This window comes from Morchella sextelata (assembly GCF_020137385.1).
Source record: "Morchella sextelata strain SCLS chromosome Unknown scls_1, whole genome shotgun sequence".
Classification (NCBI taxonomy): domain Eukaryota; kingdom Fungi; phylum Ascomycota; class Pezizomycetes; order Pezizales; family Morchellaceae; genus Morchella; species Morchella sextelata.
This window is the reverse complement of record NW_025408616.1, coordinates 3,454,909-3,473,360: the sequence shown is the minus strand read 5'-3', so window position 1 is coordinate 3,473,360 and position 18,452 is coordinate 3,454,909. Positions and strand designations below refer to the sequence as shown.

At 48.3% G+C, this 18,452-nt stretch overlaps 5 protein-coding genes across 5 annotated transcripts; 4 read left to right on the top strand and 1 right to left on the bottom strand.

Moving 5' to 3' along the window:
• Nucleotides 1-310: 310 nt before the first annotated feature.
• Nucleotides 311-1,354, top strand: H6S33_000907 (uncharacterized protein; the record flags this gene model as incomplete). Its single annotated transcript, XM_044832336.1, has 4 exons — nt 311-459; nt 607-846; nt 937-1,215; nt 1,276-1,354. 4 exons carry the CDS (start codon nt 311-313, stop codon nt 1,352-1,354), a joined length of 747 nt encoding a protein of 248 aa, XP_044700466.1.
• A 943-nt stretch (nt 1,355-2,297) lies between these two features.
• H6S33_000906 (uncharacterized protein) lies at nt 2,298-2,674 on the top strand (the record flags this gene model as incomplete). The annotated part of the gene is made up of 3 exons (XM_044832335.1): nt 2,298-2,377; nt 2,439-2,495; nt 2,551-2,674. The coding sequence occupies 3 exons, from the start codon at nt 2,298-2,300 to the stop codon at nt 2,672-2,674; spliced, it is 261 nt and encodes an 86-aa protein (XP_044700465.1).
• Nucleotides 2,675-3,412: 738 nt separating this feature from the next.
• H6S33_000905 (uncharacterized protein) lies at nt 3,413-4,630 on the bottom strand (the record flags this gene model as incomplete). The annotated part of the gene is made up of 4 exons (XM_044832334.1): nt 3,413-3,584; nt 3,640-4,232; nt 4,297-4,488; nt 4,553-4,630. 4 exons carry the CDS (start codon nt 4,628-4,630, stop codon nt 3,413-3,415), a joined length of 1,035 nt encoding a protein of 344 aa, XP_044700464.1.
• Nucleotides 4,631-10,723: 6,093 nt separating this feature from the next.
• H6S33_000904 (uncharacterized protein) lies at nt 10,724-13,117 on the top strand (the record flags this gene model as incomplete). Its single annotated transcript, XM_044832333.1, has 3 exons — nt 10,724-11,088; nt 11,784-12,080; nt 12,460-13,117. The coding sequence occupies 3 exons, from the start codon at nt 10,724-10,726 to the stop codon at nt 13,115-13,117; spliced, it is 1,320 nt and encodes a 439-aa protein (XP_044700463.1).
• A 3,732-nt stretch (nt 13,118-16,849) lies between these two features.
• Nucleotides 16,850-17,338, top strand: H6S33_000903 (uncharacterized protein; the record flags this gene model as incomplete). The annotated part of the gene is made up of 1 exon (XM_044832332.1): nt 16,850-17,338. One exon carries the CDS (start codon nt 16,850-16,852, stop codon nt 17,336-17,338), a length of 489 nt encoding a protein of 162 aa, XP_044700462.1.
• Between the last annotated feature and the right edge of the window lie 1,114 nt (nt 17,339-18,452).

Below are 18,452 nucleotides of genomic sequence, written 5' to 3'. Positions count from 1 at the left end.
AGCCAAAATCTACGATCCACAACTCAATAAATCCTTTTCTAAAGATATGGCTCTCACTGATGGGAGAAGTTACACATGTAGTATTCCAACATAGGTTGTCAATCTCTCCTCCGCCAACCACTCGTACCCGTAATATCCACTATCACCATCCCAAGGCATATACCCGTTAGTAATCAATCGAGTGATCCCCCATGACCACCCACCGACGTCAACCCCTCTTGGCACCAATTGCAACGTTACGTGGGGGGCACAGTCCCAGTCCAGCATCCCATCCAATCCCAACCCCGGCCCACCCCTCACCACACCCGCGATGATCTCCCGCACCCTCCCACGGTTCACCACCACCATGGCCACCCCCCCGCTCCGCCACCGCTTCGCCCCGCTAAACCCGGCCCTCAGCGCGCGCTCCACGGCGCCCAAACTCGCCGGCGTGGTCTTCGACGTCGACGGCACTCTGTGGTATGTTTGTGCTGTAACTAAAGTAGCTGTACTTGGGCGTTCAGTAAAAGGTTGTGAAAACAGGCATTGAAACGGGGCGACCTTTTACTGAGCGCCTAAGTATATGTAAAAATAATCAATTAGATAAACTAATATTGCTGAATCCAGTGAGCCGCAGACATGGATGTTCGCAAAGATGCGCGCCGCACTCGGGATTGCGAAGACGATTGATATACTAGACCACGTCTACACGCTGGCGCCCGACATGCAGGAGGCAGCAATGGAGTCCATCCGTAATGTGGAGCGCGAGGCGATGGTGAAGATGGTGCCGCAGAGGGGGCTGCTACCGCTGATGGAGTATCTGCAGAAGAAGGGGGTGCAGAAGGCGATCTGTACACGGAACTTTGAGTCTGTTTCTTCACCTCCCACTCTCCAATATTCTCCCCCTCCCTCATTCTAGGTGATCTGGTTGGGCTGATAAAAGTGGGTTGGGTACAGCACGCCAGTCAATTTCCTGATCACCAACTTCTGCCAAGGCCAACTCTTCTCGCCCATCGTGACACGGGAGTTCCGGCCGCCCAAGCCAGACCCAGCGGGGATCCTGCACATTGCGGAGCAGTGGGGGCTGCAGGATGGCGGGAGTAGCTTGATCATGGTAGGGGACAGCATGGACGATATGGCAGCGGGAAGGAGGGCGGGCGCGGCGACGGTGTTGCTGAGGAATAATGTGAATGGGGAGCTGGCGGAGAGCGAGATGACGGACTGTGTGGTTGATAGGTAGGTTTTGCCCTGTGGTGTGTGGAGGTGATGGGTGGAGGCGCTGACGTGGGTGCATAGGTTGGACGAGCTGATTGAGGTGCTAGAAGGGGGGTTTGTGGAGAGGGATAGAAGGGCTGCTGTTGCGGGAGAAGGGTGAAGTTTGAAGTTTGTGAAGACCTCTATCTGGCTGTTTAGCCCCATCTGGCCAATCATTGGCTTGTAGAGCAGTAATCAATAGATTCCATGCTTCCGTCTGAAATGATGATCATTGACCCAATATTAAGATAACCTATTATAATGTTAGGTTGCCTATAATGCACATTCATCTCTTTTGATTACATATAGTTACTTACTAGCCCCACATGAAATGAATTACTACTATCATCCCAATCGGGATTAAACCTCCCAATACCCCTGCTATCTAAATAGTAGACTAGCTAGTGTCCAGCCTTATCTGATTATCACCTCCGTCATGCGTGCCCACAACAATGAGAATCGAAGCGGTGTAGTGTTACTGCTGACCGGCTTAACCAGGTCTCCCGAGTGCCTTCCACTAGAGAGCTTGGACAAGTACTTACATGAGTACATGTATGTATAATGCATAAAAGTAGGCGTGAAAGTACCGCCAAAACCTGGAAAATTGGCTAGCTAGCTCCTGTGTGATCAAAATTATTTCCGTACGTGGGAAACGTCTGATGTATATTGTTGCCATTCAAGCAATCACCCGAGAGATAATCCCTGGACGGAGATGGCTAATAACAGTCTTCTATGCGAACTGTCTCGAAAAACACCGCCCCATTCGGCGTTGAGGCACCAGAGGCGGAAAGCTTATTGATCTAATCACGGGTTCTCACTCGGTCATGGAGTAATAGGTTGTGTTATTATGCCGTCCACCCGCAGCAAGACCAGACGATCAAGACTCCATGATAAGTGTATTTGTCTTTTCAACGTCAGACACATGCCGCTCGTGCCCGTATGAATCCACGGTTAAGTCATCCAACGGGTACCAGCATACATGTTTCCAGGTATGTCCTGACATGACTCATTCTCCAGGCCGCAAATACCAACCACGTCCACCAGCTTTATTACAGTCAATATCAATGGCAACGTCTTCGACACATGCATTCTCATCGACATCTCCGAACGTATTCCCAAGGAGGACATCGCCTCCTACCGCGGCGTACTTGGGACACCAACTCCCCGAGACCTGGCATCCATCTCTAGTGCTACTGTCACGGTAGAGGCCGGTCAGAAAAAGTAAGAGCGAGAGTCCTTGAGTACCGCATATCAATAGTTAGGTAATTATTATTGTCATTCCTTTTGTATCTAAATTCTGATTTGGAGGCTTTGAAGGCGTATGGTGCTTGAAGCGGCTGTCGTTGGACTGGTGGATCTTTTTGTAACTTTGCGAGAAATGCATATGGGCCGCTTGTATCCTACAAACTATGAAAAGAAGTCCTCTCTTTATAGACAATGAGTTCGCCGTTGTTTGGGTGTGCCGGTGTCGTATCGGGTATGATGGGTCGGGTCCTCCATTTTTGAGAATTACCCCTGAGTGGTTGTTATAGAGTTTCAGGACTGTTACCGACTTTTAAAATACGGAAAAGACCATGACACAGTTTTCGGCAGAGTTAATAAACCTAAAGCACTTAAGTAACACATAGTTCAAATTGTGAATAATACATTTTACTACAAGTAGATGTAGTCCTAACGAACCGTGACTACCTCGATCTTCCCAGCCTAACATCTATGAACTTCTTTGATCGCTACATATATGTGAGTTAAAATCTGATAGACTGACTCCAACAAGCCTTTTCATCTCTCTCTAACTTTGAGATTTAAAGAATTAGAAGAAAGACGGTATGCTCTGGTGACTTTATATAATAAACTGGGCACTATTGGCAGTGAATAGATATCTATTCCACTCTTCAGTCACGACAGATTGCTCAGACACAGCCTTCACATATATATTGCTGGAATCTAGCTTTTCAACTGGCAACGAAACCGTGTTCAAAGAGCCGTTTGAACGGCTTGTTGACACTTCGCTCTGTCAGGCCCTTGGATCTAGAGCTACATCTATTGACTCCAATATTTATTGAACAATAAACCTAACTATCTCAACATATGTCACAGGCCTTATCGACCAAGTAGGTTTCACTATCTACCCTAGATACATGGACTCGATAACTACCCTCCACCAATCACTTTTATATCTCTACTTCAACGGGGCTGAGTCGCCATAGTCCATGTTGTTCATTATTGCAGCTGCTCTTTCACCAGCGGGCTCACAGTTCTCGCAGTACTCCCTGATCTTTGCGACCTCCTCGGGTGTCAACTGTACACTAATGGCATCGATATTCTCCTTGAGATATTTCGCCTTCTTGGTTCTATTCCCATATTAGCCAACGGATAAAACAAACTCAAATGACCTCCAGAACCTACCCTGGCAACGGAATAAAGTCGATCCCCTGCGCCAAGATCCATGCCAAAGTGGCCTGCCCCGGAGTGATCCCCTTCTTCACCGCAATCTCATTCACCTTATCCACCAGCTCCAGATTCTTGCCAAAGTTCTCCTCGCTGAATCTTGGGTAGAACTGCCTGCAGTCTGTCGGCTCGAACTGGTCCCTACTCCTGATTTGCCCCGTCATCATACCTCTCCCTAGCGGGCTATAGCACACAACTGATACGCCGAGCTCACGGCACGTCCGTAGGAGGTCCACGTCTGGCTTCTCAATATCGAGCGCGAAGGGGCTGTACTCGACCTGCACGCATGCGATAGGGTGCACAGCGTATGCGCGGCGGAGTGTGTCAGCGGAGCACTCGGACAGGCCGAGGTATTTTATTTTTCCGGCTGCGACGAGCTCTGCCATTGCGCCAACAGTGTGCTCGATAGGGGTTGAGGCGTCGATGCGGTGAACATAGTAGAGGTCTACTGAGGATACGCCGAGCTTCGACAGCGAGGCGTTGAAGGCCGAGTGGACGTATTCGGGCGTTCCAACGGCGGACATGGCGTATGTTGCTGGGTCCACTTTGATCTATACATGCCATCGGCAATATAAGTAAGGGTACAGAGATTGGGTACAGAGGAGAGTGACATACACCGAATTTTGTGGCGAGAAAGATGTCGTCGCGCTTTCCGGGGCGAGTTGCGAACCATTTACCGATGAGAACTTCGTTGTCGCCGTAGATGTCTGAGGTGTCCCAGAAGGTCTCGCCCTGCTCGTGGGCATAGTCAAGGAATTTGAGGCGCTCTTCGTCGCTATCGACCGCTCCGTAGGCAATGGAGAGACCCTATGTTTTAAAGCCAGTATCAGCAACAATGCTAGCATACACTGCGAATTATCCGTTTACGAACCATGAGGCCCAAACCGATTGCGGAGACTTGAGGACCATTCTTTCCTAGAGGACGGGTGGGAAGCTGTGTTGGTGCCATTGTAATGATATTGGAATAAAGCTGACAAGAAGTAGTAGAGTAGTAATCTGATAGTAGTATAGTAATTGAGTCTGAGTGTGTTCGATATTAAGTCCCTTCACCAGATATCTGGCCCTTTTTTATACTTTTCCCCTCCCTGCTAATTATAAATGAACCCTTAGAACATTCTCTTCTCTTCTCTAAATAACCCCGAGTACTAAATCCGAGCTCGTAACTCCACGTTCATCAGTGGCTATACAACCTCTATTTACCATACGTTCCACAAGAACGTTCCCACCAGAGAACTCCCCCCTGTGCAGTCCCCAAATCTGGTTTAGCCCTTAACGCCAAGCCTTAGTACCCACGGAATTCCGGACGGGTAGGATTAGTAACAGCGTCATGATCGATCACTCGTCTGACGGAACAGATTAGATACATATCCACCGGACTGCGATCAGGGGGCACGGAGACGGGATACGCTATGTCTCTCGGGGGGGAATTCATCCTTTCGTGCAGGTATAATGTAGGACTCGGCGCGTTGTTTGCCCGTGAGTTGTGTGCTTTAGGGAAAGATTGGCTGTGGTCACGTGAATTGTGTCATGGGTTGTCACTCGTGCCATGGTCTGGAGCCGCAATAATAGATCTCCCTGGTGTTTCGGCTAGTACCCGCGTTGGTGATATGTACTACTATGTAGTTCGGTCCCTGATCTGCCTTGCAGTGCTCCTTATTATGTCAGTGTATGTATGCTGACACAATCTGCATTGTCATATGTGTGTCTCTAAATGCAGAAGTTAAAATTATTCGTTAAAGAAATAGGAACAGTTTCTTCACAAGAAAAGACTTGAACTCACAGTCATTATTTCAGTATCATTGGCCAAGCCCCATCCTAAGCAATCATAAGCTTGGCAATATTCGGCGGGCAATGATATCTTTAACACTATATAATATAGCCACACCTAATCCAACCCAACTATCTGGCTAGATAAAACCTCGCGTCAAGCCCTTTCCTCCAGTCTTACTCGCACCCATATAGCGCGTCGACGGCCTATGTATATCTCGACATCGCCATTGGAGGCCAATGATTGATCCAAACCCTAACCCTAGAGGATAACTTACCCCACCCTGATTGGCCCCTCACCGACTAGGTAGTATCCATGCCTCTAGGTTAGTACCGAGCACTTCGCTATCTTAATTCTCGGTAGACTGATAATTCTCGGTAGACTGAAGGCTGTGTGGGCTAAATGCCTTCCTCCGACGTTCTCCTGGCTGTTATAATTAAAGCCCAACCAGAAACCTGAAAGCCCAACCGAAAGCCCAACCAATCCCCTTTCGATCGCCAGAATCTTCACTTATCGCGGGTGCGTACAGGCCAGCATATAGTTAAGAACGTGCTATCTGCTTCTGCCCTAATTGGCTTCTAACTCGTCGACACTGTAGGGCCAATAGTGATCAGGCATTAGAGCATGTGGTATTGAATCCTAACCCTAGATATATGCTAGGTTACCAGTTTTATGGTTTTCTATTTGGTCTGTGTGGTGGAATTTACTACTATGTAGGTCTCGTGAATGGGGATATTGTTCAAGGTGAGTCGGGGAGGTGGGGTCGACGATACATACAGAAACTCTCTTTGAGTTTCGAGATTCTATATATATCCCCCAGCCTAAAATATGCAATTCCCCTTGCCCCTTCGTGTCAGTTAAATGCTGCCACCCCAAGAAAAAGCAAATCTGGTGTGGCTTTCCTAACAGATCTCGTTATCTCTCTTATCAAATAACAGATCTCCTGTATAAATTTAATTCCTCTATTATAGGGTGGCAGCATTGACAGACAAAGGGATAAACAGAGCCAGGCACCAGTGAGTGTCGGACTACAGCCTTAGGCGGTATCAAGAGATAACGGTTATCTGATGCCTGGCTGCCCATTCATGGTAATGATCAACAGTCAATTAACGAGTGAACAACTCTAACCCCCAATAAATATCTACCTCAAGACAGATATACCAAGCATGTCAACCATGGCCCCAAAGACAACTACTGATAGAGATTTTTCCCGGAGTAATTGGTTTAAATTCATTTTTTGAATTTTCAGGATTTGTATATACGAACAGAAAACTATCTAGACGGAACCCAACGAGACGGCGTTGCTTGAGTTATTTCATCTTATGTCCGGCGGAAACCTATTTTATAAAATTTCGCCCCCCAAAGCTGTTAGATTAGGATAAAGAGGATACGTACCTAATCCCCATATAATAATTCGATCACCATAGACTCGTAGAGAACCCAATAGCCCACCCCTAACCCTGACCTTTCCCCTTCACTAACAGCAAGCCCCACCTACTAACCATACTCACAAAACAAACCAACGCCCAGATCCAGATCCAGATCCGAATATACCTCCTCACCCCTTTCATCTTACTCAAGGGCCCAAAACCCAAACCCACTCCCCCTCCAGAATCCACTCTGCCAGCTGTTCAGTATCCACCCAAATCCAGCCAGCCAACGAATCAAATCCCCACCTAAAACCTTAGTCCACATCCACCATGGTCACTTCAATCCCCTGAATCCCCTTCCCAAGCCCAAAAGGACCAACGATCCTAATTCCTATTACGTGATGCCCCATCACCGCTACAAGGATCCCCTGTCTCCCACAAGATTTGACGAAAGCCCACGAACCCTAACCCACTTCAATATACCGGCTTCCTTCACTCACGGCGTGCGATTGCCTTCGTTGTAAATTCTAGAACATGTCCTTTGGCCCCCCTTGGTATTTGCAGGCCCACGGCGAGATTTCAATCTTGTGGGGGAAATTAATTGGAGTCTGTCCGGGGTATCGCGGTGCCGAAAAACCCTAGCCCTGATGGTGAATTGGTCTTTGAATGCCGCAAACTGCATATCCCTGTGGGTCTGTGACTCATGTCCTTCCGGGCGAAAATCTGAGAAGTTTGGGTGCTTCTTTAGCCTTAGTTTCTACAGCGCACATATGGCCGATCGAATTGATGTCGAATTGCACTAGGCCGCCGGCCAAGCGAGTGCGGCGCCGGATCCTAGCAATCCTCCATACGTCCGCCATCGAGACGATTTAGCGGGTTCCACCCAAATTTAGATAACGACTATAGCTATCTGGGAATCAAACCAGCCAGCGTACCAAGCAATCTACCGACCGGGAGAAGGCATCGTGCGGCCGAATTGACGCTCTTGCAATTGATTCGGCGGCCGACCGGGTAACTGCAGACCGGTGCCGTTCTAAGAGTGGCTACGATATGGGCACCGGGCCCGGGCTTGGTAGCCAGAGACCGCTGCCGCTGCGACCGTCCGGTGCAAACACCGGACCCGCAAAGCCTCGAACTACCGGTGCATGTGGCATGCGCTGGTATAATCTGGTTCTGGGATAAACTGGTTTTCATCTGCCCACAAGTTTAACAGAACGCCAAACCGAAAGGATCCCAGAAACCGGCGACCCTCTGAATTCCCAGTAATCTACGTGGGTTGGGGACACTGCGTCCAGAGACAGAAGCCCAGTTAGAATGCCCCAATCATTGGCACCCGCCGACACCCGCCCATACCGACCGGCGACCACAACGAGTGATAACCCATGAACATGCAGCACATCATCCATCGATCGAATCCGTCGAACCCGCTACTACGCTCCACGTCAGTGACAGACTGGTTTGCGCAACTCATCTGATCAAACTGTCGCCGACTTACATCTACGATTCCCATCAATCCGGATTCCGGGCTACTGAGTGCATGCAGACCGGACCGGAAACCCAAAAGCAAGGCTATCGTACCACCCATAGACAGCTTCTGGACGTATGAACGGTTTTGTTTCCGTCCCATCATTGGTTTGATGTGTACCGGAGGTGAGGTTTTTCATCTGAGCTTCAATGAAATCCATCATCCATATCATGCTCTTCCGGTGTTACATGTTTCTCGGGGAGGTCGATACTTTGATTAGTATGAATCTGCCACACAAAAACATGTACCTCGAAAGATCGGCGAATCCCCCAAGGTGCTAGAAAATTATACTGGAAACAACTGAGCGCTCAGACGGTCTCAACCCCCCAGAGTGAAGCACGATAACTACATGTATGTGCCACTGTTAGCCTATCGTATGATCGGTCGCTGTACAGCTCAATATACCTGCACTGGCAGCGGGAAGTAAGGGTCAGACAGCGTCGTCACCAGTGCTTTCTTTGTCTTAGAATTTCTATCGCTGTGATCACAAAACCACTTCAAAATCTGACTTCTGTGAACCACCGTGATGCGATCGGACCTGTATCTCTAACTCCTTGCTGCTCGGTAGAGTAGAGGACCAGAGTGCGGCATGCGGCATGCGGTATTATGGAGAAACATTGCTGTATATTTGTTTCTGGTCCAGCTTTTGACACTTTGGTTAATAAATAACCAATGTTCCTATGGTGTAATGGTGTAATGGTTTTTGATGTGACCCTAAAATGATTTGTCGGCTTTTATTATCATTGACAATTCAGATATCGATTTGTAAGGAATACTTACGCCTTGCCCAGACAACAATTGCACCACTCCGATTCGTTAGCCAGAGTCAATGTTTGACTCATACAATCTTGAAAATGCCCCGAGCTCGTATGTACCCATCCGTCCCATTACCATTACAAAACCGACGCAAGGAGAGCCCTCGTTCTAATTTCGGGGACCACTTTCCGCACCGGCGAAGGAAACTTCTATAATAGGCATCCGAGTCAGTCGTTGTGATAGGGTACAATGTGCGCACGCAACTACCTAGGTAGTGAAGTTCTTTCGTAACAAGTGCAAAAGATCTGTTTCAGACATATACTCTACCACACACACACATCAGATGGATCCTGCCGGCGATTCCTGCGTAACTTGCCGTCCTCGGCCGCTGCATATGTTAGTTCCTTGGGCTGAGTGGTTTAGGCCTCGCGTGCTCCGTTCCTCGGGAGACAGCCGCGACTGAGATTCTGCGGGCCCGAACCTTGGTATCCCGCATAAGACATTGACAGATCATTGACCCCGCACCTACCCTACTCTACACCCGATCTCGAGCCTCCGAGGCGCGGTCAACTCAGCTGCGTTAGAAAGATCGCCGATTTATCGCGTCAAAGGGTCACAATATCAAGCTCGCAGGCCTATTTCTTTCTTTTTTGATTTCTCGCCTGCCCGCGGTCCTACGGCAACCCGCCGCAGGCTGTCGGGTGTGCCAAATACACGGAAATTCAAGGTGATTCGGAAATTTCAAAGGAGTTCGGGATATGTTTCGAATTCTGGCCTGTTTTTACCGCTCCCCAAATACTTGTATCGCAAACCAGTCAAATTTCCCCAACCGGGTGCACGAAACCTAAAGAGTCTTGCAATAAACCTAAAAAGCGCTGTGTAATCATACCGCACTCGTGGTGTATCGTACTCCAGCCCAAGTCGTGAGCCCAAACGCACTATGCCCTGACTATGTCTCGCCCAAAGCCAGCCTTCCCTCCCCGCAAGCAACCACGCCCCCCAGATTTAAACTTCCCTCCCTCCCGCCGTGCAGACAAATCCAGTAACCTGATCCAGGCACATTTAAGCTTCTCCAGCAAACGGGAAGCAAAGGAGATCCCGAAATTCGGATCGAATCGGAACCCATCTTCAGCCTACCACAAGCTCCCGAGACGGCCCCAAACCGAGTCCTTGGGATTCCTGCAGGCTGTTCTCTCCTGATTGGCCAGAGTTCTGGTGTGGCACGACAGGGAGAAACCGTCGCAGATCCTCCATAAAAGCTGGTTTGCCTCGGTCCCGCCGTTGCAGTGTGGCGTAGGCTAGCCGTATATGGCTAACCTGTCCTCATCACAACATGTGAAAACATTCGTTTCCAGACTGAAATCGCGCCCTGAAGACCCTGAAACAGAACTGATCTGTGGGGAAAGAAGCGAGAGCGAACGAGCTGTCGGCCTCGGTTTGTCCCGTGTGATTTTCACCTAGCCTTTAGCCTCTGTGTGAGGTCGGCAATCCGACCGTAGATCCCAAGTTGTCTTCAACGTATCCTATCATCCCAGACCTCTAAGTTCTGAATAACCTAATTACATCTACATCTCTCCTCTCAACAACAAATCCCAAACCACATTTCCGAGCACCCGCGCGATTATGGCCTCCTTCACCCCAACCCCTGTGGACTCGATCGCGTCAACGGTCACCCGCCTCGACGCGGCCTTCGGCACCCTCAAGTCTCACCCGCTCTCTTTCCGCCTTGAGCAGCTCGGCCGCCTCTACTGGGGTCTCCGAGACAATGAGCAGGCACTCTATGATGCGTTGGCAGCCGACATCGGGAAGCCGGTTTTTGAGACATTCATGACCGAGTTCGCGTGGCCGTTGAGCGACATCGTGAACGTTATGGAGAACCTTAAGACCTGGGCGGCGGATGAGCCTATCACCGACGTGCCATGGACTACCAAGCTTGTCAACAAACCAGTCATGAGGAAAGATCCTATGGGAACAATTTTAATTATTGGGTAGGGGCCTATTCTTTTTTTGGTCTTTTTTTTTTCTCTTTCTTCAATTACAGCGTTTCCCTGCGTCGTGAGCACGCAGGATACCGAGCAGAGAGGACCTCCATCACTTAAAATCTGGCACCAAACCTGCAGTCAAGGAATATTTGTACTCGCGCTGCCGGATTGAAGCCGCTCAGACAAAAAGGTAATTGATATAAAGACTGCAACAATGTGAGTTATTGGCTGCCAAATCACTTGCACTGTTGGATGGTCTTTGGCCTTCATCGTGTGCTATATCGGCCTACCTATGGTATTACTCGCCATAGTTCTTTGGGTAGCTTCAAACCGGCCGCGCGAGTATTAATTGATTGATCGATTGATTGATCAACTGACCGATTGATTGATTGATTGATTATTTCAATAAGTTAATTGATTGATTGAAATTCATTAATTGCATGCAGCCCGGAGGCCATAACAAGGCCGCACGAGTAGGTGAATGCTCGCCTCACAGGGAAACGCTGTATTTTCTCTCGTTTTCTCCCCCGAATATTAGGTATTCCTTTGCCGCATTGAGCACCGGCTATATCAAGGAAGTAAGGGTGTGTGGGACAGCACAAATTGTCATCACTCTCGAGTGTTGAAACAAATTTGACCTACCGATGAATTACATAACAGGACCTGATCATGAACTAACTTGCATACTTCCGGTCCTCCAGAGCTTCAAACTTCCCCGTTCAATTGACCATCAGTCCGCTGGTGGGAGCGATAGCCGGAGGTAACGCAGCCGTTGTGAAACCCAGTGAGCTGACTCCAAGATCTTCTGCACTTATTGCGAAAATCGTCGAGGATGTTCTGGACAATGACTTTTACGCGGTCATCAATGGCGGGATCGATGTGACGACGAAGCTCCTGGAGCTGAAATTTGATAAGATTGTCTACACGGGAAGCACTTATGTGGGGAAAATTGTTGCGGCTGCGGCAGCAAAGCATTTGACGCCTTGTATATTGGAACTGTAGGTTTTCCTGTCCTAAATGAAGTCCTTTGAAAAGCGATGCCCTTTCAAGAGTGGGGTACTTGGTAGTCTCGTACCCATCACCTACGAGCAGCAAGCTGCTCAGGTACTTGGGGATATGAGCTGCAACTCAATGCTCTGAAGAAGCTCAGAGAAGCTCGCCTTTGGAACCTTGATGGAGCTTGACACAGCTTGATGGAGCCCGGAAGAGCTTGAAAAGGCTTGGCCGAGCGATATTCTGCTTCTCATCAACTCCAAAGTACCATTAGCTGCACCCCCGGCATCTCGCTGGGGTTAATGGTGTCATGCTATAGCCATTGGCCTTACTATGGTTGATCGCACCGTATTACAGAAAATTTCGCTGACAATCCACCTGCAGAGGCGGCTTAAACCCCGTGTTCGTCACCAAATCTGCCGATGTAAAAACTGCTGCCAAAAGGATCGCCTGGGGGAAGGTCCACAATGCCGGCCAAATCTGTCTAGGACCTGATTACGTTCTCATACACCCTAGCCTCGAGCGCGAATTTGTCGAAAGTTTCAAAAATGCACTCGAAATATACCTCCCGAATGGTGCGCAGGCCTCCCCGGATTACGGCAAAATTGTCAATGATAGAAACTTCAACCGCATTAAGAAGCTGTTGGACAACAGCGGTGGAGCAGTCTTGTGTGGCGGAAGTGTCGACGAGTCAACAAGGTTCATCGAACCAACACTTGTGAAAGTGACAAATTCGAGTGATAGTTTGTTGAGCGAAGAAATTTTCGGCCCTGTGATTCCTACGATGGTTGTAGAAAAAGTCGATGAGATGGTGTTATTGGCGAAGAGGCTGGGGGATACGCCGCTGGCGATGTACGTCTTCTCTGCGGATAAGTTGGAGCAAGAAAAGAGTAAGTCCATCCTCGCACACCTCGGTCGGCCCGCCTCAGTTTTGGCCGGCGGCTACTTTATGCTCGCCAACGGCGAGCTTCTCTTTGTCAACATGATGAATAACCGCGGCTGCAGTTCTCAAGAGTGTGAGGTCTGGGGGTGTCTCCATTAATGAGTAAGTTTCACAGCCCCTTGCGTTTCCCAGTCGTTGAAGTGGAGCATGACCAAGTCTTCAACCTTCGCATTAGCTCTCTGCCTATAGAGCTGTATTCTTGTGGAGCTGTTGCTTTCGTGAATTAGTGATGCGCTTGGAACCCTCTGCAAGCAATGTTCGAATTGCTGACAATAAATGAAACGCAGTGTGATTCTTCATGCCTCAAACAGCTACATTCCCTTCGGCGGGGTTGGTGAATCCGGACATGGAAAGTACAGAGGTGAGTTGAGCTGGTGTTTCGTTGTCACGATCCTTGGCGACGGTCTCGTGGTCTCCCCCTTCGACTCCCTTTCCCTTGTATGGACGAACAGAGGAGCACTGGCGAGCATTATTTACTTTTGCGGGGAAATACCAGCTAGCGGGTATGCAAGCCTTACTTTCGTGCTAAATAATCTGGGGTGCTTCTAGGCCGTGATACTTTTGATTCATTCGTACACAGACGACCGATCCTCAGTCAGCCACTATGGGTTGAGGGGCAGCTCAGCGTAAGTTTGGTCCGCGTTGCTTTTTCCCCTTTTCCAAAAAACACATTTCTCCTCCCATGCTTTCAGAGGACGCTCGCGTGCGAATGTCACGATGGGACATTTACCGGCAGTATGTGGTCATTTTGCTTCTTTTGGCCATAAACACTCGCTTGAATGCGGCTTCCTTTTTCAGTACCGTTGTGTTGTGCACTTTCTAGACTCATCGAGGGAACGATGGAATAACGAACTAATATTTTGGTGTTGATTCTTTTTTTTGTCTTAATAGATTCGTTACCCACCCTACACGCCAAAGAAGCTTGCGGCTTACAAAAGATTTGTGGCTCACCCAGCCGTGAAATTTGGAAGAGATGGAAAACCTTTGCCACAGTCCTTATGGCTTTGGGCCTTCTTGTTAGGCTCTTCAAACAAGAGAGGGGGCGTGTTCAGATATTTGCTTGTTGTGCTTGGTAAGTGAACTTTTTTACTCTTGTCCGCTTAAACAATTCGCAAAGGTACCTCATGACAAGTCTCAAACGTCATATGGCCCTGTGCAAATCTCACGATGCTCGTTACGGTGTGCTGACTCGGAGTTACATTTGCGTTGGGACGTTGTTAGCTGGAGTGTTGTGGGCGAGAAAATTTCTTCCAGGTGCCAAGGCATAACCATGGTCCAGCTTCCACTCTTTCCACTCTTCTCACTTTTCACGATGCCGAGAAGGTGCTTTCGATCAGAGAATGATTTTTATTTGCTTTTTGAAAAGGAAAAAAAAAAAAGGGCGGTCACGCAGTACCAGTTGCTAAGGCAATTTTCTTGTTGTTTTCCTGTGAAGTACCAGTACTAGCTAGAGGCCGAATGCCCCTAACCCCTAAATTTAAGACAAGAAAGGATTGACGCTTATATGACGCCAGCCCGGTCTTGGAACGTTGTGAATTGCTTTTTATGTTGCAGTTTCGCCTTCCCAGGTTTGGTTCAGATTTTTTCCTCACCTGCATCAGATTCTGAAGCAGAAGGTCTCCCCCAGATTTCACTCCCTTACGCCGCACGCACGGTGCCTTGGTTATGGGAGTTTGAGATTTGCAGTGTCAAGTGATCTGCCCGAGAGAGAAGAGCGCATCATGTAACCAGGGGCCCGTCGGCCTTTGCACGCAATCCAAACACCGAGCTTCCTCAAGCTGTCCATTTCACCGATACGATCGAAGGGGGCTATTCTCGGCATTCTCGGCCAACCGTTCCAAGCAACTCGCACAGACGCCACTTCTACCGGTGTTCTTCGCGTTGGGCTACCCCTAGAGGACAAAGAGCAGCATGTGCGGTCTCGAAAAGCCACGAGGGAGTTCTCAGTTGCAAAGTATTGCGGGGAAGAACCAGGGATTCAGGTTCAAAATAATGATTTATGCCGGCTATGTTCTAGTGCACATGTGTCTGTTGTGAATTAGAATTGGAATGGCGAGATCTTGGGGATGTACCTGCAGCTTGGGGTCAACGCCCAGCGGCGAGGCGGCGAGCTTGCTTCAACCTACCCACATACCCACATGTATGTACCTATCCAGGTGGACTGAGCTCTGGGCTGGGACGGTTTTGTGGGGATCAATGAACTATTGTTAGAAAGAAGAAGTTAGATGCCTTGTTTAGAACGCATGGAAAAAAATTTCCTCATCGCTTATGTGTTTCTTTTTCTTTGAAATGTTCTTTTCTTTCATTTCTGTCTGTCTGCCTAGGCACGGCGTCCTTGGAGCTCAGGTCAGTCATTTAGGTAGGGTTTCGTGCGTTTGATGACGTCTCTAGGGAGATCAGATCGAGTTGGGGACGACACAAGAAGAAATGTCCTCTGATCAATTTCCTCCAGCCTCGATTCAATTTTTTGAAGCAGGACGCGCCACACTTGGATTTTGGGTCTGACCTGCGGGAATAACGTATTCTTGCGCAACCAAAGTAGAAGAAAGAAATAATTCTTTGACAGCACCCACACACCTGGGCCATGGTGGACAAGCATGCCTGCTCGTTTGAAGTCACTTCCATTTTTCCTACCTTCCCTTGCAACCAACAAAGGTCAGATGGCCAGCCCGTGCTCCACAATTACCTAACAGCCATGCCCATTTACGGGAAGGAGGCTTCGCCTGGAAACCCCTCCATGACCATATTTGGTTGGTTGCGCAGTTTTCTTCTCGTAATGAAAGCGCCTGGAACAGGAATAGAGCCTACTGCAACGGTTGGCATGGCATGGCACCTCACCTTCACCTAAAAAAAATTTCACTCGTCATCATTTCTCACGATGATATTTTTTTCTCCCTCCTCCCTTTGCAGAAAGAAGCAATATAACCGCGAAGGGAGCCCTGTGCTCATCCCCTATCCGCAGCCCTAACCGAACCAGCGGCAGAAGGCGTTGCGTTAGTGGATGTAAATCGTTTTTTTTTTTCACACTCGGCTCTTTCAAAGTGCAGTGGTGCAGTGGATGTTTGAACATTGACCTGCAGTTGCAGTTGCAGTAGCACTAGAGAGCACATACCGGTACAGTAGGTACTCGTAAGTAGTCACTCAGTTGGTGGCCACCAAGGCTGGCCCACTCCACTGGATAGCAGACCGCCGGCCTCCTGCGTCCGGTTGATGAACCATGACCAGGAGTTGGTTGTAGTGGTGGCCATGGCATGGATTGATGGGATGGTGTATGTACTGGATCACATAGAGTAGGCATGGTATGCGCAATAACAAATCTCAATGGTGAAATTAGGTCATGGTGGTCCAAGTGCGGTAGCAGCCCCTCGTGACGGACTGGGCCTGCTTTGATGGATGGTGGTGGACTGGTAAGGTGTTGTTGAGTGGTGTTACGAGTCAGTCAGTCAGCCAAGGGTGGACGCGGACGCAAAGTTATTATTTGCCCTTAGCATACCACAATGAGTCCCACGATCTTCAGGGCACTGATTTATTTTCCTGGAATATAAAGCCTCTTTGGCTTCCCACTAGAATTGACTTCTTCATCCACACACACAACAGTACACAGCTATTACATCTTCGGTGTCTTATTCACTCACAGCTTCCAACAAATAAATATACTCATATCGTATATATAACAGCAACCCCCTCCAGTCGAAATATATATAGCATCCTCACATCCTTCCTCAATACCATCAATATAAACAGCTCTCGAACTTGAAATCAATTAGCTTCTACCTTACTACCATACCTAAATACCCATCACCAAACATCACAACTCTCCAAACCAGCAAAATGACCATCCAAATCACCGAGGGTTCTCCAGTCCACGACAGCGGTGCTTACTACCACGCCGGCCGCGGCGGTGCAGGCAACTACCGCCGTCTTACCAGCAGCTTCTTTAGCTCCACTCCCCCAGCAACTACTATCCCCACTACTACACCTGCCACTACCACTCACACCCAAGTTTTCTTTGGAGGCCGCGGTGGTGCCGGAAACATCAAGCCCAAGACCGAGCGAGCAATGTTTTCCTTTGACGAAGAGCTTGAGCGTGATCGATTGTTCCACCAGCACCACGCCCCAGTCTACTCCATTGGCCGTGGAGGTGCCGGAAACGTCGTTCCTGCCCACAGTAACACTGTTTCAACTGAGCCAGACTCACCACGAAGCTCAACTAGCTCCACCTGCTCAATCAGATCAGCTCCCCGCTTCTCAACCTCAAGCATAAGGTCAGGAGCCGACAAGGTGTGGGACACTTTGACTCGCGTCAACTCTAGATCATAGATCCAATCCAATTTCAACATTGTGTTCTTTCCTACATCTTTTTTTTGGTCTCTGGAGTTCAACCTCGGTCGGTCGGTCGGCGAATAATTCAATAGCCTAGTCAGTCGGTCAGAAAAAGAAGCAAAAAAAAGCTTGTATATACCCGCTTTTACCTTCTTCTTTCTCCGATAAAACTTGGACGGGATAATATTTGCTTTACTTGATATTTATTTCTTTTGCAGGCGGGGATTGTTTTTGGAAATCGTCGATTTGAATCTTTGTGGCGTCTATACTTTTTTTCTTCTTTTTATGTATTTTTTCAACAAACTGTACTTTTGTGTTTTTGATTTTTTGTTTAGCGGGCAGAGGGGCGGAAGTGGCATCTTCCCCCTCTCTCCCGTACGCACACCCTCAACCTTCTTAAAAGAGAAAAAAAAACCTGTGGGAAAAAAAAGTTTGGGAATATGGATATCTGGGAAATCTTGGGACTTTGGAATATGGAACAACGGGACTTGCTTATTTTTTCTTTTGTCTACTATCAGACTGGTGGTGTTTAAGCGTTTTTTTTTTATTTTTCAACAACGAATTTTCTACTCAGTTTACTACTAGTTACTTAGCTAGCCTGTACAATATAATTAGGTGGCGGGAGAGTTTGTAACTACATTATGGTTATACTCGGCTTTTGAATCTCAAAGACTCATACATACCCGCAACTCATTCTCATGATTCAACACTTTGCAATTGGCACCTGAAGATCCATCAATCCAGACCGCATCTTTTGACATTCCGCGTCTATCCATACCATTCCATCCGCCATACCCATCCAAGGAGGCGTTATATAAGAACCCAGAGTAAACTTGTTAAAATTCAACCCGTCATCATATTTTAGTATGACGCTGAGTAACCTGATGATGAATTATGGCCACAATGACATTGCTGATGATGATGATGGATGATGATTGACCATGTACTATGATAGCGAATAACGAAGAAATATACAAAGAAAGCCACCATAGACCGGATTGGTTGGGCGGGTAGCCAGACCCGAAACACCGAATCTCGTGATCTCAAACGGAAGCAGTAACCGCAACAAACAAAAGTAAACAAAACAGCATTCTCACGATGTTCACGATGA